The sequence below is a fragment of the Chelonia mydas genome, chromosome 9, assembly GCF_015237465.2.
Source record: "Chelonia mydas isolate rCheMyd1 chromosome 9, rCheMyd1.pri.v2, whole genome shotgun sequence".
In the NCBI taxonomy this organism is placed as follows: domain Eukaryota; kingdom Metazoa; phylum Chordata; order Testudines; family Cheloniidae; genus Chelonia; species Chelonia mydas.
The window spans coordinates 48,176,270-48,199,165 of NC_057855.1; the positions used below are offsets into that span (position 1 = coordinate 48,176,270).

The following is a 22,896-nucleotide window of genomic DNA, read 5'->3' on the forward strand; positions in this document are numbered from 1 at the left end:
GTTTATACACTTACAATAGGTAGTGATGCATGTAGTAAATGTTACCTAACATGTTCCATTAAGATCCTGTTTGCAGTTGCTTATAACTTTGTCAAACTCTAACTATTTGGGCAAAAATTTTTCATGCCAGCTCTCTTACTTGGAAACTTTAAGCAAAAAAACTATTTCCTAATCTCAGAATGAGATAGATGAAAGAACTAGCATGTTTCTTCTAGAGAAGAGAAGGCTGAGGGACACAGTCTTCAAATATGTAAGAGGTTGTCGAAGAGGATAGTAATCTTTTGTTCTCTCATGTCTACTCAGGGTGGGACAAGAAATAATTGGCTTAGTTTGCAACAAGGGAGTTTCAGGTTAGTTAGAACTTCTTTTTCTAATATCTATGGATAGTTAAAGTACAGGAACAGGTTACTTAAAGAAGCTGTGGAACTGCTATCACTGGAGGCTTTTAAGAACAGTTCAGACAAACACCTGTCAGGGATGACCTACGTTTTACTTGGTCATGCCTCAGTGCAAGGGGGATGGGCTAGATGTCTCAATATCTCTTCTAGCCCTATATTTGTGGGTGTGTTTTTGCACATTAAATTTAATTGTTTTGTTGAAGCTCTCGTGCCTCCATCATTTGGTGCTAAAATTTGAGGGGGTTACCTTACTGTTAGTGATATGCCTTTCACTGAAAATTTGTCAGAGTTATGAACCTTTGAAAACTGTTGCTTGCACATACTCAAACTTCTTAGTTTGGCAGCTAAGTTCTCCAAGGATTCAGTTTACACTGAGCTCCATCCCAGTGCAGCAGGGGTGAGAAGGACTTCCCCTGCCACTGCTCTCACTGCAGGGGTCACTCTGCTGCCAGGTAGTAGATCTGAGAGCAGGGAGAATGTCTCTTTTGTGTGCAGTGCTCTGCCTTCTAGGGCCCAGACTCTATTGGAGGAGAAGTAGTCTGGTTAGAATGCAGACAGATGAGGAAGTGGGCCTGAGCAGAGTAGTAAGCAGGGAGACTGGGATGTGGAGCCAGGGGAGGGCGTAGGACTGGGATGTGGCGTTGAGGAGGGAGGAGACTAGGAGTAGGACAAAGAGGTTCACGGGACATCCTGTAAAAGAGTCTTAATTACTGTACACGCCTGCTTCAGAATCTGAATGTTAGGGTTGCAAAATCAAGGATTCTCAAAAGCTGGACCTGAAACCTAAGCTGGGCCCCTTTGTTCATATGCATTATCATAATCTTGCATGTTTTTTTTTCCCATAAAACCCGTCCCTCTTTCAGGACACAGAATGGATGATGCTTTGTGAGCAGACATATATACACACTCATCATTCAATGTGTGTGGCCCTATTGCCTTATTTACTGCACACCATTCAACCTTTACTCTCAATACAGTATTGCTGTAGCATGAGTGCTTCACAAGTGAAAGTAGCCTGTCTCATGGATGGTGGTGCAATCTCTGCAAAGCAGTAAAATGACTAGGTGGTAGTCAGTTTCAAGGTTGCTGTGCTGATTTTATAGGATCAAATTCACTATCAATTTTGTGTGCATGGCTCCAATGTGACTTTACTGGTGCACAGTACCCACAGGTACAAGTGTGCATCATCCACCTAAAACATGGTCAGGCCAAGCAAAAACTCCAGATATCATGGAATGGTACAAGCCTTGAGAACTAGGTACATCCAGTGTACCTTTGGGTCATATAGACCAACTGTTGATATTCAGAGAACACCTCAAGAAGCTGAAAAAGGAAGTGAAGTCCTGGAATTGTGACCAAAAAATGGCCAACACACAATGGGGAGCTGACCCCAAAACACTGAGCAACCAGTCTTGCTCTCTGCTAATCAACTGTGGAGTATAATGTTCCCCTTTTAATATATGCTCTGTGGACTCTAGTGTTTCTACATAGTTTTTCTGGAACTCTGTATGAGAGGTTTGCTAAAGTTCTTAGCTTATGTCCAACACAAGGAATGTTTAAACCAATAAGTCACTACCCTTTTAAGTCCTTTATCATGTGCTAATACTGCCTCCATTCCTAAGCAGTAGCATGTGTATCTAATATAAAGGGGTTTTGAATTGCAGGTAGGTTGAGAGTAAATGGGTCACAAGTGTCATTTACCCTGAAAGCCAAATCACTACAAAAGGTCACGCTCCCCCCCGCCCCCCCCCCCCCCCCCCCCCCCCCCCCCACTCTCCTGCTGGTAATAGCTCACCTTAAGTGATCACTCTCGTTACAGTGTGTATGGTAACACCAATTGTTTCATGTTCTTTATGTATATAAATCTCCCCACTGTTTTCCACTGAATGCATCCGATGAAGTGAGCTGTAGCTCATGAAAGCTTATGCTCAAATAAATTTGTTAGGCTCTAAGGTCCACAAGTACTCCTTCACTATGGTGATGGTTTCACTTTTCACCTAAGCTATGTAATGGTTTTAAGTTCTATTGGCAAACCCATTAATGAACCTGTACTATGAGCAGAGCCCTACCAAACTCTGCACATCTGCAAGTGTCTGGGGCGTCAGACTAATTTTCTTATTGTCCGTGGAAATGCCTGATGTGTTCCCCAAGACAGGCTGCTATTTTTTGAATCTGCTTGTATTTTTTTGGTTTCAGTTTCAGATTGGCACACAAACTTATCACAGACCATTTGTAACTGCATCAGTTCCTGCTCAAAAGTGTTAGAACTTACCAAGATATCTTCCGGCTATTAGAGATAGGCTGAGAGTGCCATTCCATGGAATGCTCTTTACATAAGACTCCCAAAGCTAGTAAGGGAATTACACAAGCCAAAAGTCATTAATTTGCCACAGCCATTATCCTGCAGTAAAAGTGGTCTTTTCCCTGTCATTTGAATCTCTTTCTCTTGCCAAGATCCAGTGTAGAAAACCAGAATGAACGTGTTCCAGTGTCAAGGATATTTTCTAATTGTGTTAATGGATAAGAATCCTTTAAATTAACTTTAGTTTTCTATAGTACACAGAATCTAATACTGTATTTTTATTTTTTGCTCAAACTATGCATCTGTCCCCCCCCGCTCACCTCCTTGTGCTCCCTCTCCTTCCATCCCCACTCCCTCCCTGCCCTCCATCCTTACCCAACTGTGCTCACTCACCTCCCTGCACTCCCTTTCCTTCCAGTCCACCCCCATCTCCCTGTACCCCTTCCCTCCTCCCACTCTACCTGCGCTCCCTCCCCCTCCGTCCTCACCACACTGCTCACTCCCCGCTGTAGGTTCCCTTTCTCCGCCTACTCACCTCCCTGCGCTGCCTCCTCCCCACCGAGCTCCCCTCCCAACATCCCTGTGCTCCCTCCTCCCTAGTGCTCCCATTTCCCCTCCCTGCGCTCCCCCGCCCTGCCAGATATCAGAGGGGTAGTCCTGTTAGTCTGTATCCACAAAAACAGGGAGTCAGATGGTACCTCAAAGCCCTCTGCGGTGCTGCTGGCACATGCACACTGTAACCCCCTCCCCCCCGCAGGAGGAAAAATTCCGGCCCGGCCCCCCCGCGGGCGGCCTCAGTGGGCGCATGCGCACCCGTTTGGGCCACAGGCGGAGAGTTTGGATTTGGCCGATCTGTTAGAGCGGCTCCTGTGGCCGTGCCAGGCGCTAGCACCGCCCCCGCCCCCTCCCCCTCCCCCTCCCCCGGCGATGGGCCGGGCTCGGCGGCGGTAGCGCTGGCCACCTCGCGCGGGGTTGGGTGCCGTCGTTGCCGCGCGCGCCCCCAAGATGGCGTGTGTGCTGGAGACGCCGCTCCGCATGAGCGTCCTCTCGGTGAGTGCCCGGCCCTTCCCCCGCGGGGCCCTGGAGCCCGCTCGGCGGCTTGTCCTGTGCGGTGTTATGCAGGAGGGGGAAACGCGACGGAGTCCTAGTGCGGGCGCGGGCGGCCGGGGGCTCTGGCTCCCCCCTGCCCTTCCTCTCCGGGCGGCCGGGGGCCCTGGCTTCTTTACTGAGGTCAGCGTGGATCTGTCCCAGGCGAGCAGCATTAGGTGCTGTCAGGCGGGGACGCTCCCCCAGACGTGCCCTGTTGGGCCCGCGGGCAGGGGCCTGGCTGTGCCAGCCATCATGGCCTGGGCCTGTCAGTGCAGAGATAGGAAGCTGCCCCCTGGTGTGAGTGTGACCGCCCAGTGCCCGACGCCTGTGCATCCCGGCGGCGGGGGAGAGAGACTCAGGAGAAACCACAGGGCCCAGGGTGGGGAGAGCGAGCCACCTCAGTTCGCCTTCTCGTCCCTCCTCGCTCTTCGTCTACTACCGAGGACGGCGAGCCCCAGGCAAGATAAGGCACCCCCTTGTGGAGCTGGGGAGGATCCAGGAGGGACGTACTGAAGGGAAAAGAGATGGGGAAGCACATATGAGACATGCGGAAGAGGTGAGAAAGGATAGAGGAAATAGATAAAACTAGACAAATTGGAAAATAGCATGAAAGAGGGAGAGAATGTGTTTGTTGGGAAAAAAGGAATAAAGAAATGAAAATGGTGACTAAATGAAGACAGAAAACTTATAGCTTAGTGTATGTATGCCTTTTGCGTATGTATCTGTATTTTATTAGGTTTCAGAGTAGCAGCCGTGTTAGTCTGTATTCGCAAAAAGAAAAGGAGTACTTGTGGCACCTTAGAGACTAACCAATTTATTTGAGCATAAGCTTTCGTGAGCTACAGCTCACTTCATCGGATGCATAAAGTGGAAAATGCAGTGGGGATGTTTTATACACACAGACCATGAAAAAATGGGTATTTATCACTTCAAAAGGTTTTCTCTCCCCCCACCCCACTCTCCTGCTGGTAATAGCTTATCTAAAGTGATCACTCTCCTTACAATGTGTATGATAATCAAGGTGGGCCATTTCCAGCACAAATCCAGGGTTTAACAAAACCTTTTGAAGTGATAAACACCCATTTTTTCATGGTCTGTGTGTATAAAACATCCTCACTGCATTTTCTTATTTATGCATGCTATGAAGTGAGCTGTAGCTCATGAAAGCTTATGCTCAAATAAATTGATTAGTCTCTAAGGTGCCACAAGTACTCCTTTTCTTTTTGTATTTTATTATGTAGCTAATAGATATCTTATAGCTAGATGTGGGGAAAGATGTAAGAGCCAAAACAGTATTTGTGTACTAACACTTTTTGTGTTGGATACTCTAATTTAAAAAAATCAGTGTTTTGGATGTTAAATATTCAGGATTCTCTGGTTCTTTTTGTTGCAATATATATAATTCTCAGTGTTGTTTTTTTTTTTTTTCCCCCGATGCAGATATGGTAGTATTACTTCCTTTTTTCAGAAAGTATTCATTTTACCTTCCTCTACCTGTATTGGTGTTGAATCTACACAGTTTCGCTATAAACTTTGCACCATATATAGGGATGCAGGGTCCTTGCTTATGAAAACTGCTGTCAGTTCAGGGCTTTTGAAGCTCCCTTGCCCACTCATCACTGGCAAGTACTAATTTTGTCTTGTCACTGAAGACTGCTCTTTGTAGCACTTCTGAGTGCTCTTCTGATGGCCATGTTGCTGCTGTCTTGTGAAGAGGCTCATCCACTGCTGCTATGCTGACATGTTGGTGTAGACAACATGATGTCCTTCCTCTACAGCACTGGAGTTTTAGAATGGAAAAACCCAGGAGTCGTAGCATGAAAGCATTTCCTTTTCCTGTTGGTCTGAAGGGAGAAGGTAACAGACAGAATACCCATGGTGGTTGCACTCTAGTGCACCCACCATTGCGCTGAGAAAAAGTGGAAGATTGTGATTAGAGAAAAAGGAAATACTGTTGTGGCATTTATTTGATTTTTTTGTTATAATTGGCAGTGTTTTTATTTAAATGGCAAAATAAAGGAATACATTGCCCCTTCACCTCTGGGTAACAGTGTTTATTACTAAATGCAACTGTCCCACATCTTAAATTGAAAACACTGTGAACCAAAATCCTACTTGCCAGTCTGAAATGGGTACCGTAACAGCTGAAGTATCTGTGTCTTTAATTTTGATTATTAAGCTTTTAAGCAGTGTGAAGGCAAGTGTTACTTGTGTTTGAATAGAATAGTGCCAAGGTTATACCCCAGTTGCTATTTGTTTTTTATATTACCATTTTTGTTCGCTACTCCTTACAAGATTGAAGGATATATATTTTGAAACTATGAGCAAATAAATTCTGGTAACAATAGCTATGAAAAATCTGGGGAGGTTTGAGAGACTCATTCTTATGGATATTGGTGATGAGATGTTCCTCCCAGCAGTGGGTGAACAAGTTAACCTTTGTGTGGAAGGGTTAGTACTAGTCAATAGGCTAAAGGACAGTCTAGATTAGAATCAGCACTTATTGGGAGGTCTTCATTTTGCATTTATACACAGGGTTTGCTCTGGATATATTTCTGGTGGTGGTGGAAGTCTACTATTGAGCCCGTTCTACTCTCAAAAGCTTCATCCTTGGGACAGATAGGCAAGCACTCCTGTAGAATGTAGGTGGCATAATGAAGCAGGGGGCCTTTAGGTTCTTTTCGCTTCTCCCAGATAGTCATGAGATGGTAGGGAGGAAGATAATGGACATCCTTGAAATTCAGCTGGATAAAGAGGAGTAAATTAAATCCAAGGGCACATATTTCCCCACTCAAAAAGCATGACTGAACTTAGTTCCCTTTCATTCCTCAAGAAAGTCATTGGGGAGGAATATGAGAAGCCTAATAAAGGGAATAGGCTCAGCTGGCAAACAATACCATTTTTCCAGGTTGGCATCCATTCTTCCAAACTGGATGCCTGTAGTTAACTCTACATGTTAGTTTAGGAAAGCCTAAATAAGTCATCAGACTTTCAGGAGTGCTGAGTACCAGCAAATTCCATTAAAGTCAGTGGAATCTCTGCGTGCTCTCCACCTTTGAAAATTAGGCCACCTTTTATTGTGGCCTGATGAATTTTCTGGGAAGTTGAGAACAGTTTGCTGAGATGAAAGAAAAACACTTTGTTGTATGTCGTCATGAACTTGGAGTGGAAGCTTTCCCTCCCTTCTTCCCTTCTCCCACCTTTGATTTGGGATGCTAGTCACTTGAATGCACTTCCAACCTTGGACATCTTAAGGGAAAATAAATGGCGCATAGATATTTAGCGGATACATATGTTGTTTCTGGGATCAGAGTTTTAAATTAGTCTTGTGAGGAATGCAGTGTGTATTGTTACTGTATGTGTTGGAGTGTGTTGGACTTATTTATAGAAAGGCAGACTCTGTCAATGAAAGTGGCGAATGTGATGTGTGAGGGTAAGGTGTGTTGAAGAAGGATACCTTAACTGAGCACTCCCTTGTTTTTAGGGTTTATGTCGGTGGGTATTCCTCTTGAGCAACCTTAACTGTTTTATGAACTTTTTTCCTGTGTGGGGTTATAATATATTTCCACAAAAAAAAGTTAACCAACTGGTAATGTTCTGCAAGTGTTGCCTTTCCATTCAACCACAAAAAAGTGGTTAAATTACAAATTAAGGCAACCCTGACATCTAGACCAAACATGACTCATTTGCTTCAAACACAAACATTAGAATGCCCACACAATGCCTATACAATTCCTTTCATTCCCAATGTATGAGTACCAAAATAAGCACATCCCATTCAAAATTGCACTCTCACACACAGTGTTAATGCCTAACTTAGAAGTTGTTTGGTTGTAAATATTATGCATTTGAATGTGATCGTGCAGTTCTGTCACTATCTTGTCTGGTAGGTTTTGTAGTTTTGTGTCTCATTGGGCATTGCTGTTAATTTGGAATTTGCCACTGCATGAATTGACAAAATATAAATTCTCTTTTTCTCCGTAGGAAGTAACTGCTAGCAGTCGCCATTATGTTGACAGATTATTTGATCCTGATCCCCAGAAAGTCCTGCAAGGTGTCATGTAAGTAATATGAACTTGCGTTTGAAGTTCTATCATTAGTAGTCTAGGTTTGCTTGAAACCCAGCAGCTTTGCACTTGAAGGGAAAGAAAGGGATACTCTGCAAATTTCTACATGAATTTATTTTGGAAAGTATGACATGGATCAAATACAAACACACAATCATATTTTAGTATATTATCGCTTTGTAGTGCATATAGTTGGTAGCGCAGCCTCACAATCACCAGAAGAGCAGCAGGTGCCCTTCTTTCAGGTCTGATTAGAATGCTGTCCTTATTCCATCACCACAGCAGATGTGTCCACCCCCTGCTTCAACAGTCTTCCCTTGCTAGTATGTATAGAACATTGTATTGACCTTCTGACTCAGCCTCAACACAGGGAAGTCTCTCTCAACTTGCTCACGCAGAATCTATTTTTTCTCTTCCTCTAGCCTAGCATCAGTAGTAGTAGGGAGAAGGTGTTGATAGAAAGATTTTGAAGGAAAACTTTCAGGGTTTGTTGACTGATGCTATAAGGTTGTTTCCTGTCTCCACTTGGGTCCACAAATTCTTCATCCCTCCACCTTTACACAGCAACACTGCAAAAAAGGCCTTGAGCTGCCCAGGACTGACTTCCTGGGACAGGCTGTCTCCTTGCCTTTCAACTCTCTCTCATGTGTCCCAGAGTGTGTCTTGGCGCTAATGCCTGGCCCCTCTGTTGATTACTACCTTGAAAGTCCACAAACACACTACAGCACTGCCTCTTGGGTCAGTCTGCTCTTATAGAACTGGAAACACCTCAGGCTCCCATCTGGCTCTTAAGCCTCAAGTTGTTCTCTGTTTAAACAGCAACTCTGACTTGGATCAAGACACACTTCCCTACCCCAAATCATGCAGTGTAAATGTTACAGATTCTTCTATACTGAGTGAAGACAAAGAATCAGACTCCATCTGCACTCTCCTTTCCCCCACGCTTGCTTTTTGAGAAGACCAAGGTCCAGTCTCACTTATGGTTCCTTCCCAAGCCCATCTCATTCTCTAGCCAAGTTTTGCCATAAGTCTCTAAGGAAAAAATTGTCTAAAAAGAAGCAAAAATTGCAGTCAGCCTCTTCGGATAACTCAACTAATCATCGAAAGCATTTCTCTAGATCAGAGGCATCAGACTCATTCTGTGGTGAGGACTTGATTACCTTTTCACTCAGGCTGTGGGCTGGGAGTAAAATTCATGGGCAAGAAGTGAATCTTGCAATCTAGTCTGACTACAGAATGTGCTCTTCAGTTAGTGAAGTTAAATATTGCGTTAAAGACAATTTAAATAAATGCATTTTGTTTCCTTCCTTTTTGTCAAATTAGCTCTTTGTTCCCACTGTAGGCAGTCCTCCCCACACCCCCACCCCTTTTATAAACTTTTCTTGTGTCAATCCTGTATTCTGGACACTGCATCCTGCCTCTTTGTCACCACACTCCTCCCCATGGTACTTATAGCACTCCTTTCTCACCCACCCATCGCCTTTGGGGATCTGGGATCTCACCTCTTGCTTTCCCCACCTTTTGGGCACTTGTGCTGGGGGGGTAGCAGGGGACACTTCTCCCCTGAACTTGTTACTCCAAACAGCCAGTTCTTCTGAGCCTGTTGCTGTGAGCCTTGGCAGCAACGTGTGAGGGAAAAGCTTCAAGGAAGAGACTGCCTTGAAATTAGAGCAGTAGCCTCCGCGTGGTGGAGGCAGCCAATACTTTTAAAATTTTTAAATCAGTAGGTCCAAGTAACTTGTATCCAAGAGGTTTTTAAAAGAGAGATGGCTGAAGATCTTGCTTGAGCATTGATGTCCATTTTCAAAAGGTCTTGGAACCCTGGAAAAGTTCCAGAAGACTGGAAGAAAGCTAATATGCCAATATTTTAAGAGTAATTGGGATGACCTGTGTAATTATAGGCCTGTCAGTCTGACATCAACACCAAATAAGATAATGGAGCAGTTGACATGGGACTCGATGAATATAGACTTAAAGGAGGGTAATATAGTTAATGCCAATCAACATGGGTTTTTGGACAATAGATCTTGTTAAACTAACTTGATATCTCTTTTTGATGAGATTATAAGTTTGACTGAGAAGGGTAACATGTTGATGTAATATACTTACGGCTGGTCTACGCTCCAGAGGTAAGTTGATGTAAGACAGCTTATGTTGACCGAACTCTGTAGGTGTCTACACTACAATGGTGCTCCCGCTGATGTGAGTCGCCCACTATAGCGACCTAATAACTCCACCTCCATGAGAGGTGTAATGCTTTGTTCCATGAAGTTAGGGTGTAATTACATTGCCTGTTGGATGTCAGCCTGACCCCCCGCATCTCTCACCAGGAGGCTGTTGGTCTTGGGTTCTTCTCTGCCCCTCTCCCCCAGTCCCTCACTGGGAGGCTGTCGGGCTCTCCTTCCCCTCCCTCCCTCAAATCCCTCACTGGGAGGCGACAGCAGGGATCCAGACTGGCAGCCTCAGAAGCGGGGCTGGTGCTCTGGGCTGTGAGCACCAGACGGGGCTGTCAGTGCTCTACAATGCCTCACTTCAGTTGGTGGAAGAGCTCCTGGTGAGGACCTGCACTGCCAACAGAAGGGGCCACTATGGACATGAAAGGCTGCTGTAATTACTGTGGGGGCTATATGTCGACTTGACTTAATTTTGTAGTGTAGACAAGGCCTTAGACTTCCGTGAGGTACCGCACAATATGTTAATTAAAAAAAAGTAGAACGATATCAAATTAACATGGCACATGTTAAATTAATTAAAAACTGGCTAACTGATATGTCTCTAAATATAATTGTAAACAGGGAATCATCGTGGAGTGGGTGTGTTTTTACTGGGTTCCCACAGGAATTGGTTTTTGACCCTATACTATTTAACATTTTTATTAATTACCTGGAAGAAAACATAAAATTATCACTGATAGTTTACAGGTGACACAACAAATGGGGGAGTGGTTAATAATAAAGAGGATAGGTCATTGATACAGGTGATCTGGATTGCTTGGTAAGCAGGTGCAAGCAAACCATATGCTTTTTAATATGGTTAAATGTAAACATATACATCTAGGAACAAAGAATGTAGTCTACACTTACAGAATGGAGGACTCTATCCTGGGAAACAGACTCTGAAAAGGATTGAGGATATTGATGGATAATCAAGCTGAACATGAGGCGCTCCCAGTAGCACACTGTGCCAAATGAGCCAATGCAATCCTTGGATGCATAAATGGGGGAATCTCGAGTAGGAGTAGAGAGGTTATATTACCTCTGTATTTGGCACTGGTGTGACCGCTGCTGCAATACTGTGTCCAGTTCTGGTTTCCCCAGTTCTGGAAGGATGCTGATAAATCAGAGAGGTTCAGAGAAGAGCCTCAAGAATGATGAAAGGATTAGAAAACATGCCTTTTAGTGACAGACTGAAGGAGCTCAATCTATTTAGCTGAACAAAGAGCATAAGGGGTGACTTGATTAGTCTTTAATTGTCTAGATGGGTAACAAATATTTGATAATAGGCTCTTCAGTATAGCAGAGAAATGTATAACATGACCCAATGGCTGAAAGTTGAAGCTAGACAAATTCTGGCTTGAAATAAGGTGTAAAATAACAGTGAGTAGTTAATCAGTGGAGTAGTTTATCAAGGGTTATGGTGGATTCTCCATAACTGGTAATTCTTAAATCAAGATCGGATGTTTTTCTAAAATATATGCTCTAAGAATTATTTTGGAGAAGTTCTATGGTCTGTGTTACACAGAAGGTCAGACTACTTGATCACAGTGGTCCCTTTTGGCTTCGGAATTTGTGAAGAAGATATGCTGAGCACTTGCAGCAGCCACAGACTTCAGTGAAACTTGTGTGTCCACTAGGGACATAGGAACTGTGTGTGTGTGGGGCATAGGGTGAACAGATGTCCCGATTTTATAGGGACAGTCTCAGTATTTGGGGCTTTGTCTTATATAAAGTGCCTATTATCTCTCTCCCCCTCTCCCCCAAGCCCTTGTCCAATTTTTCAGACTTGCTAGTGGAGCATGCTCATTGCAGGCAGATTTTTTGGAGAACAGAGCTGCCAGCCTCTAACGAAGCACTGCGCATGTGCATATAACTTGGTCAAATTTGGGTGGATTTTTCATAGGGAAAGGAAAAGCCAGGAACATCTGACACTAATGCAAACCCCACCAAATTTGAAGTCCATGTTCCAAAGCCTGTAGGTGCTAATGCTTCTAAACCCACACACACACGTACGTACGTATGTATGTATGTACGTACGTACATTATGGAAAGTTTTTACCTGAACAGCTTGGCAAAGTTATAAACAATTGAAAAACAGGTTTTTGTAATGGAAAAGTGTTAGACAACAGTAGCTACCAGTTCTGCCTAGAATTTCCTTGTTTTTCCCTGGCTTTTAGGGGGGAAAAATCAGGAAGAGACGAAAACACTTAATCTTTCTGTTGACCTTGCTTAAATAGTGGTACAGAGAAAAGCAAACACAAACTGACAAGCAAATCCAGTTAAAATTGTGTCTGTAAATGTATAATTCCATGGATTGCACTGTAACTGTAAGATTGGTGGAAATTTTTTAGTGCACCTGGTGCAAATATTGTTTTCTTAACAGTAACTCCTTCTTAGTTGGCATGGTGACTAGCCTTCAGTTAGGAACACACACACGCAAACTTAGTCTTCTAAAGTTTATTTTAATGTGTTTTTTTTTTTTTTAAAAAAGGCATTTCAGTTGTTTTGCCCTTATCTCAGAGATGGGCAAACTACAGCCCGCGGGCCACATTCGTCCCGTGGGACCGTCTTGCCCGGCCTCTGAGCTCTTGTCCGGGGAGGCTAGCCCCTGGCCCCTCCCCTGCTGTCCCCCCTCCCCTGCAGCATCACTGCTCTGCCAGCGCTCTGTCCCGCCGCTCCTGCTGGGCAGCGTGGCTGCAAGCTCCTGCCGCTCTGAGCGGCATGGTAAGGGAGCAGGGGCAGGGGGGTTGCATAAAGGGCGGGCAGTCAGGGGACAGGGAGCAGGGGGTGGAGGTTCTGGGGGGGGCAGTCAGAGGACAGGGAACGGGGGGGGGGGGTGTTGAAAAGGTGTGGGAGCCCTAAGGGGCCTGTCAGGGATGGGGGTGTGGATGGGGTCGGGACTGGGAGCAGGGGGTGTTGGATAGGGGTCAGGGCAGACAGGGAACGGGGGGAGTTGGATAGGCCTGGGAGTCCCAGGGGCCTGTCATGGCACGGGGGGGTCCCGGGCGGGGGCGGTCAGGGGACAAGGAGGGGGGGGGGGGTTGGATGGGTTGAGGGCTCTAAGGGGGGGGCAGTCAGGGGGCGGGAAGTGGGCGGGGGCAGATAGGGGGCAGGGGCCAGGCTGTTTGTGGAGGCACAGCCTTCCCTACCCAGCCCTCCATACAGTTTTGCAACCCCAATGTGGCCCTCGGACCAAAAAGTTTGCCCACCCCTGCCTTATCTAAATCCCCCAAAAGGTCCAACATGGAAACGCTTTGGCTGTAAAGTGAGACTTTGTTGAAAAAACTGTGAGTGAGTGAAAATAGAGGGCCTTAATGGCAGTCTGAACATTGCTTTGGATAGAGCACTTTCTAATAGCGAACACTGAAGATGAGAAACCATCTGAAAAAAATTGGGGTACAGTTTTACTTAATCCGACTACTGAAAGGTTAGAGTTGTGAAATGCATGAACTGAACTTAGAGGTCTTGTGTATCTTGCCTTTCTGCTAGTTCGAAGGGTTTTGAATAGTCAAAAATGAATTTTTTATGCTTTCTGCATTTGCAAAGTCTAAGATCAATTACATCTTGATACAGTTTGAGAGAAGTTAAGAAATTTGTTCTATTGAGTTGTCTGGAAGCTGGTAATGTAACAGACTGCTGGTCTTCCCTGAAACTCATTGAGAATCATGTGTATAATAAAAGCAACTAATGTAAAAAATCCAAGTGAGTGCTTTGTGGTTTTTAGTATACAACAGTAACTTTCTGTACCATATTAGATTGCAAACTAAGCATTTCAACAGGAGCTTGCCTGGGATGTAGAACTGTTATATTAGACAGCTGCCTCTTGTTTGGAGTAGTCCTGCCTTCTTATCCTAGGTACTGTCTAACCTCCACTACCATATGATCTGAGCACCTTACAGTCTCTTAATGTATTTATTCTCATAATATCCCTGTGAGGTAGGAAAGTGCTGTTATTTCCACTCTACAGCTGGGGAACCAGAGGCATAGAGGCGGCTGTTTGCAGTGTTGTTGTAGCCGTGTTGATCTCAGGATATGAGAGACACAAGGTGGGCGAGATAATATCTTTTATTGGATCACCTTCTGTTGCTGGAAAACCTGGGGTCTTCAAGCTTGTCTTTTCCACCAACAGGAGTTGGTCTCACATACAGGTTGTAACCTTCACTGAGGTTAAACAGGAAGCCTGTGGTAGAGCAGGGAGTTGAACCCTTGTCTCCAGCGTCCCAGGCTTGCACCCTAATCACTGGACTATCCTTCCTTCCTCTCCCCTTTGGTAAGAAGTGACTTTTCCCTGCTCCCATCAGAACCGTGCTTCTGATTTCACATTACCAAGGTATAATGTTTTCCCCACAGCTGATTTATTTTAGATGCTGGATGAAGTAGGTGGGCATGATCAAGTGGTCCATCTGACTTCATCAGTAATGACTTGCTTCCACGTGTGATTCTAACGTAAAGTGGTATGGGTTTTTGCTCATTTGAATGAGCTGGGGCAGAGTGGAAACCTGGAGATCTGGGTTTTGTGGCCAAAGATGTTGGAAAGGTACTGTGTCCTGAAGCAATGTTCAGCTCTGTAGGTGCAGAATGGAGATCTGAAAGACTTTGATAGAATCTGTGGAAACAGGGCTCAATTTTATAAAATTTACTTAGTACCTCAGCGTAATTTACCAGGGTTTGTTTTTCTTTCTGGATTTACAGAGATATGAAAAATGCTGTAATTGGAAACAACAAACAAAAAGCGAACTTGATTGTTTTGGGAGCAGTTCCAAGGTATGTCCTTTGCTACTCTTTTTTTCACTAATTCACAATAGGTTGGGAATAAAGATCTCTACATCACAGGCACTGCTTTTGACCTGATTTTGAAAGCTGTAGTTGGCTGATTACTTTCCCTAATGTAATTTTTAGAGAATTGGAATATCTAAGTTCATGTATTACAGAACAGGTGATTGAGTAAATATGCTTATCATTGGAAAGTTAAGGAATTCATTAAAGCAACCTTGGCATATTGTTATGAAAACCTACCGGCCTAAGTACAAAATCTAATTTCCAACTTTTATAACATTGATAATAGATAAGTGATTATATTTTACTCCCATGCTGTAGTAAATCAATCTGTGAGAGGGCTAGCAGAATTTTGCAATTTTACATTAAAGGTGCCATTCTAAAGCAATAACATAATAAACACAAAGATAACCTTAGTTTCTGTCCCTTACCCAGTTCAGAGAACAACAGAAAAAAAGAAATAATTTCACAGTATCACCAACTTATTGCTTCAGCAAGTGTTAATGCTTCCTGGTTCCACTGGTGCAAATTAATGGGATGCTTCTTTTGTGCTTCTCTGGTACCCAATGAGAAATTGTCATTTTGTGACTCTTCCCTTCCCCTCCACAAGGCTTGGCTGTCATTCAGCCTTTAGCTGCAGCAAGGTGACAGGAGGGGGAATATGTGGAAGAACAGAGTGCACCAATTGTGCTGTCGTTGTGCAGCCCACTCTTGGTCCCAACTCAGGTCCCGGTCCCGCCTCGTGAGGCAGGTTCTGGTGGCTCATGAAAGAGTGGCTTGCGTTAACAGGACCTATCTGCTCTTCCCTGGCAGGATAGTAAGCTTGCAGGGTGATGCTAGTCTTCCAGATTCCCCAGGAGTTTACACTGATGAAAAGGCTCTCCAAAATCTGGTGAACTTTCCCTCTTCCTTCCCTCCTTACCAAATGCAAATAGCTTAAAGGAAGACCCTAGCTTCAGGGTTGGTAAAAACCAGGTATTTGCTAGAGTACAGGCATAGTTCAGGGCAGATTCCACCCCCCAAAAAGATGCCCCTGGGGTTCTCTCTGTGGCAGAGCACTCTTCCTCTTGAACCTTCTAACAGGTGTATTTATTCTCCAGTTCTTGAATCTGGCTTTCCTTCAAATTGAGCAGACCTTCCAAGGCTTTGTGTGCCTCTTATCGTCCCATCCTCTGCTGTTGCTGTGCATACAGAGGGTGGGGAGATTCCCCCTTCTTCTGAGCCTGATACTGAAATTCCAGAGTCTGTATCCCAAATTCCAGAGTCTGCCAAGATCCTCAATGTCATGAAAATATGTTGTGAGGATCCTAAAGAGTCAGCCTGTAACTAGAAAAAGATTCTCCATTTATCCTGATAAAACCTATAGGGAAAAGACCTTGCCTGTCTTCATTTTGTACTCCTGGGGGCATTTTGCGCTAAAAAATTAAAAATTCTGCACACTATATTTTAAAATTCTGCAAATTTTATTTGTCAAAATAACACTACATAATCATGCCAGTTCCAATTATTTTGGTAATTTATTTCAAAATACCTGTCAGCAAGTATGTCTGTAACAATACACACACACTCTCGCTCCTTCCCCCCCCCCCCCCCCGGAGTACAGAGTTAAAGAAACCCCTATGATAACTTAGTTCCTCTTTCTCTGTCCCTTTCCACGCCACCAGAGCACAATCGGGGGGCCAGACACCCACAGCTACTCCCCCTAAGAGCCCAGCCACGGAGCTCCCCACCCAGACAGTACACCCAACCCCCCTCCCCTCCAGAGCCCAGTCGCGGGGGGCCCCCCTTTGTCCAGACACCTGCCCCCTCTCCTCCCCAGAGCCCAGCCGTGGCCCCGCAAGCCCAGACACCTACCCCAATGCACCCCAGAGCTCAGGGATCCAGAGGGAGAAACAGCCTGATGCTTGATCCCTGGCTTGCATGGAGTTTCCTGCGTGTCTCTATCTCCTTCCCTCGGGAAGCTGGGAACTGCAGCTCCAGGAATCCTCTAGTTCCCTCCCCCGCTCCCCAGGAGTGTCTTCTATGTGTGAGCTGGGCTCTGCCGGGTCCAGAGGCCCCTAGTGGCAGCCAGCAGCACTGCAGCCAATTTTTGTGGGGGAAACGAAATTCTGCATGCACAACATTCATTTCTGCGAAATTTTGCATTGCGCAGTGGTGCAGAATTCCTCAAGAGTAATTTTGGTAAAGATCATGCTGGGAAGTATCCTATATTAAGGATTTTAGGGCCATGTTTATTAATAAATATAAGTTGGACTGGGAGACTTGGGAAGACTTTTCCCCCTGGCTGGATTGTTCAATGACAGCGTCTCCCAAATAATCCTCTGTTCCTTTAGAGGCTGATATAATCACCCCAGGGCCTCTTAGAGATAAATCAGATCACAGAATACTACTTGGAAGACTCCTTTTGCTTCCTGTAATGTGGTAGTGAAATTTAAGTTTAAAAAAAAAAAAAGGAATGAATGAATTCCAAATCAAAGTCCCCAGTGAACCTTTACAGTCCAGTTCCTTTTGGAAATCCAGCAAGCACGCCAGACCTTCCCAGACTAGGGTTCAGAATAAGCATCCCCTTGATGTCAGTTCACTCTGTTCAGTAGGGTAAATTAAGGGGCTGATTTCAACACCACCTCTTTCCCGTCCCCCCCCCCCCCCCCCCCCCAAAAAAAAAAAAAAAAAAAAAAAAGAAAAGAAAAATTGGACTGCATTTACTCAGGGCAAATTGATTCTCTCCATAGTGACATGGGGGGTATATTACAGAATTCTTTCCCTCCCTCCCCCAGTGGATAGCCAGATAGGAGAATTCTGTAACACCCCCCCATGTCACTAAGGAGAGAATCAGTTTGCCCTGAGTATATATAAATAAAATCTCCCCAGCCTCTTCTTTCCTCAATGTAATTATTTTTTGTCCCTTTCTCTGTGCTTCCCTCAGCATTCTTTTGGCAAGTTTTCAATTTGTCTTCTTGACAAAGGAGCCACTTACTAATTTTCCCATCCTGATTATTTCTTAGGAGCATCCTTAACTTTTTTCCATTTCTCAAAAAACAAGGGGGACACTCATCTAAAACTACAAAACTAGTTAGTTCATTAGTCCATTGTCAAAAATTAAAATGGAATCCCATGTCCTCCTTGTCAGCCCTCAGACCAAGGGTTTTTCTGGTGAATATAGATGTGCAAAGTACTTTTCTTCACATCTGTATACCATCAAAAGTTCCAGCATTTTTCAATAGGATGACCTAATTTCCAATAAGTTTTTACCTTTCAGCTTTGCAGCCATCACAAAAACTTTCATAAAAATGATGTGGTTACACTTTTCTCAAGAGAGGGAATCTTAATATAATCCCATATTTCAGCTACCTAGTAACAGATCCTTTCTAAGAAACACTATGGGAGGTGACCAGATACAAACAACTTTTTAAAAAGGAGTACTTGTGGCACCTTAGAGACTAACAAATTTATTTGAGCATAAGCTTTCGTGAGCTACAGCTCACTTCATCGGATGATGCATCCGATGAAGTGAGCTGTAGCTCATGAAAGTTTATGCTCAAATAAATTTGTTAGTCTCTAAGGTGCCACAAGTACTCCTTTTCTTTTTGTGAATACAGACTAACAGGGCTGCTACTCTGAAACAACTTTTAGTCTCTGGGTTTGATCAATGCAACAAAGACTTTTGATGCCTCAACATCTGTCTTGCTTTGAAGCACTTGCAGAAATTTTAAAAACTGTTACTCCCATTGCTTGACAGGGTGGAGTAGCTGGAATAGCTCAGTAATTTTGTGCACGTCTAGGAAATGGTCAAGGTGAGATCACTTGCCTCTCTACTGGGCCTTGTTGTATCTTGTCAAGGTTCCCCCACTCCTCTCCTCCCCCAGTCCAGTTACACCTCAAATCCTTAGAGCAGTTTTTACTCTGTGTAAAGTATGTGTTTTGGGATACAGTTGGAGATGCTGGTGCATTCGTAGTCTCAGTGAAGAGATGCTCCAAACAGTGGGTTGGCCAGATATGAATGGGACGCCCCTACAAAATCTTCTTGGGATGTATCTGACCATAGATGATAGTTTTATATGATGTGGGGAAAGGGCTTAGTTTGAAAACTACACAAGGTGTCTGGTACCTAATGAAAAGAAATTTATATGTTACTATTGTGGAACAGATCCATGTTGGCTTTCAGAAACAAATCTTAGTTACCATCTTCTTCTACTGCTGTGCAGTCTGTCTTCAGCCTGTGTGAACTGCCCCTGCCTAAACAAAGCAGAAAAACCATGCTTCTTGGTGGAAAGAAACCTTAAAGTTCTTCAAGTGGTTGCTCATGTGCATTCCAGTAGGTGTGTGTGCAGGCCGCGTGCATGATCGTTGGAAGGTTTTTCCCCTAGCGGTACCCATCGGGTCGGCTGTGGAGACCCCTGGAGTGGCACCTTCATGGCAGTGTATATAGATCCCCGCCGACCCGCTGGCTGCTCAGTTCCTTCTTGCTGCCAGTGACGGTCTTTGGAACAGCTCACTCTCTTGCATTCGCAAGTGCCTACCTAGTGGTTCCCTTTTCTTGGTTGTACATAGTTGTTAGTTCGTTATATAGTAGTTTGTAGTTAGTTGGACTTAATTTGGGGGGCTTCCCCCTACCCTAGTTTCCCCAGGCACTGGGGCATGCCTCGGTCACAGGGGTTTAAGGTGTGTGAGAGGTGTGCGAAACCTATGCCCACAGGCAATCCGCACGCTGCCTGTCTCAAGTGTATAGGAGAGGGCCATCAGACAGATAAATGCCCGATTTGCAGGCGCTTTAGACCCAGGACTTAGAGAGAATGGGACTGTTGTTTGAAGCTATTCCTGATGGAGTCAGCCCTCCACCCACAGCCGGCACCGGAAGCAGCACCGGCATCATTGGTGCACAGCACCCCGGCCTCAGTGTGGGATGTCCCGGCACCAAAGAAGGACTCTTCTAAGGAGCACCAGCTCCGCTCCCCAACTCATAAGGCCAGTGCCACCAGGCGGCACCGATCACAGTCCCCGGTGCCACATAAGAAAAAGAAGGCAGACGGGTCATTCCCCTGTCAAGAAGGTGCAAGGGGACTCCAGCGGGGTGCGTCCTCTGGTGGGACACCCACGGTCTGGGCCTCAAGACCCTGCACCATTGATTCCGGCCCCAACTGGAGGCCTGTCAAGTCTGGTACTGGTGAACTTCTCGACTCGGGAGGATTTGGAGGAAGAACTCGACCTTCCCTCCATGCCGGATACCTACGAGGCAGCATGGGACCTCATTGCCACAACAGTGGAGTCCCCAGCACTGCAAGCCCAGGCATCGGCGGCGGCGGTATCAGCTGCAGCATCTATCCAGGCTGGCATTGGTGGCATCTGCAGCCTGTGCCCTCCCCCCCCCCCCAGCAATATCACTGGCTCGCCGGACCCCGCATGTGACAGGGGTTCTGGGCTGTCACGTTCAGGTGCAGCACCTGAACCAGGCTATCAGTGAAACTAGAGCCACCTCCAGTCATGGGAGGCTCCGAGGTACCTGACCCAGCCTCCAGAGAGCCAGAAAAACAGGAAGACGCTATGCCACGGGCTGCCGCTCTTCCTAGCCAGATGAGGTAGTGGAGGGCATCACCACCACCCTACCAGCGAGGAACACCAGGACCTTCTTGGGAGGGTGGCCCTAAACCTCATTCTCCAGACAGAGGAGGTCATGGAGGAGTCTGACATGATGCTGGATATCTTTGCCCTGGAGGGTCCTTCTAGGGTGGCTTTGCTCCTAATAAGAACAATCCAAAACACCACTAAGGTGCTCCGGCAGACTCTGGCCTCCATACCACCCACCGCTAAAGAGGTGGAAAGACGCTATCTTGTGCCGCAGAAAGGATACACACACCTTTTCACAAAGAGAAGCATGGATAGCCAGGTCCTGCGCCTAAGTCCTGGGATGCTAAGGAGCTGGACCTTTTTGGCCAAAAGATCTTCTCGATTGGGGGCTCCAGCTTTGAGTGGCCAAACAGCAAGCAGTACTCAGCCACTATGCTTTCAACTCCTGGAGCTCATTGGCAAAGTTCCAGGAGTTGCTTCTGGCTGACTTGCACAAGGAGTTTAGCACGCCCCTTGAGGAGGGCAGGGTGGTCTCCAGAACCTCCCTCTAGGCCGTGTTAGATGCGGCGGACTCGGCGGCTCGGACCATGGCCACCACTATTACAATGAGGCGCAGTGTGTGGCTCCAGGTGTCGGAGATACCACCTGAGGTCCAGAACACAATTCAGGACTTTCCCTTTGACTGTGCCGGCCTGTTTGCCCAAAATACAGACTCTTGCCTGCACAGCCTTAAGGACTTGCGGGATCTTGAAGTCTTTCGGGATCCACACCCCTGCACCTCAAAGAAAGCCTTTTAAGCTTCAGCCCCCATTCCACTTCTGCTCTGGGCCTCCTAGGCAAGACTCGTCAAGGAGACGGGGCAGAAATAATAGGAGGTGCCTGCCATAGTCCTCCTCAGGCCAAGGCCAGGGTTCGCCCAAACAGCCCCTTGGCCCGAAGCCAAACTTTTGAAGATGCGCCCGAGGACGGAGCATCAGTTTCAGTCTTGGATCCTTAACTCCCCCCCCCTTTGTGAATCGACTCTCTGACTTCTACCGGGTTTGGTCCCAGATGATGTCAGATCGCTGGGTCCTCAGCCTGATAGGGGTGGGATATTCTATCCAATTCTGTTCCCTCCCATTCCCCTTCCCCGTCCCTCTTCAGGGACTCTTCTCACAAACAACTCCTCTTGCAGGAGGTGCAATCGCTCCTCGCTCTAGGGGCAATAGAGAGGAGGTTCCTCAGGAGTTCTGGGGCAAGGGGTTCTTCTGCTGCTATTTCCTCATCCCCAAGGCCAAGGGTGGGCTCCAGGTTATCCTGGATCTGCGAGACCTCAACACATTAATAAGGAAAGTGAAGTTTTGCACGATCTCTCTGGCCGCCATCATTCCTTCCCTGGATCCAGGGGACTGGTAAGCTGACCTCGATTTGAAAGATGCATACTTCCATATATCCCATATTATCCCAGCCGACAGAGAATTCCTGAGATTCATGGTCAGTGGCCAGCACTACCCGTTCAGGGTGTTCCTGTTTGGGCTCTCAGCAGCCCTCCGAGTATTCACCAAGTGTATGGTGATCGTGGCAGCCTTCCTCCCCAAACGTCAGGTGCAAGTGTTCCCATACCTGGGTGACTGGCTCATCAAGGTCGAGTCGCAAGTATGGGCCGCAGAGCATGTGTCTCTGGCCTGGGCCACATTCCGCAGGCTGGGCCTTGTACTGAATGTTCCCAAATCTACACTGGCCCCGATAAGGAGAATAGAATTCATAGGAGCTCTGTTGGACTCCGTGCAGGCCAGGGCGTTCCTGCCCAAGCTGCCGCTTCCAAGCACTCTCGGTCATTATCACTGATTTTCCACAACCACGGCCAGAAATTGCATGAAACTATTGGAGCATATGGCAGCCAGCACGCCAGGTTATGCCTTCAGCCCCTCCAGCATGTGGTTGGCATGGGTGCACAGGCCGGGCAGAGACCGACTGGACATGATAGTTACCCTCCCCCTTTGCATCCTCGAGTCTCTTCTCTGGTGGCTGCAACCACAAGTTGTCTGTGCGGGAGTACCCTTTGCCAAACCCCAACCTACCCTATCCTTAGTTACAAACGCCTCGGCACTCTGTTGGGGAGTGCACCTGGGCAATATCAGAACCCAAGGCCTATGGTCCCACATGGAACTATCGCTGCATATCAACGTAAGGGAGCTGAGGGCGGTTTGTCTGGCATGCCAAGCATTCCAGGCCCACCTGCAGGGCACAGGTAGGTCGGTGCAGACGGACAACACCACAGCGATGTTCTATATAAACAAACAGGGTGGTGCTCGCTCCTCTCCCCTGTGCCAGGAAGCCCTCGGGCTGTGGGATTTTTGAATTGCCCACTTGATACACCTTCCGGGAATGCAAAACGAGGTAGCCGATCGCCTTGGCTGCTCATTTCATGGTCACGAATGGTCCCTCAGGCCAGACATTGTACATTTGATTTTCCAGAGGTGGGGCTCTCCCGACATAGACCT

The 22,896-nt window shown here is 46.2% G+C and overlaps 1 protein-coding gene across 17 annotated transcripts in view; it reads left to right on the forward strand.

The window, feature by feature from the left end:
* The first annotated feature begins 3,495 nt into the window (after positions 1–3,495).
* Positions 3,496–22,896, forward strand: part of ARMC8 (armadillo repeat containing 8) — a 179,896-nt gene continuing 160,495 nt past the window's right edge. For 10 of the 17 annotated variants that reach the window (XM_037909429.2, XM_043523054.1, XM_043523056.1 and 7 more), the window contains exons 1-3: positions 3,496–3,750; positions 7,774–7,850; positions 14,765–14,836. In XM_037909429.2, coding sequence (XP_037765357.1) covers positions 3,706–3,750; positions 7,774–7,850; positions 14,765–14,836 — 194 coding nt within the window. In that variant the 5' untranslated portion in view covers positions 3,496–3,705. Of the gene's footprint in view, positions 4,346–7,773; positions 7,851–14,764; positions 14,837–22,896 lie in introns of those variants that run through there. The other 7 variants (XM_037909427.2, XM_043523051.1, XM_043523049.1 and 4 more) reach the window with 4 other exon arrangements.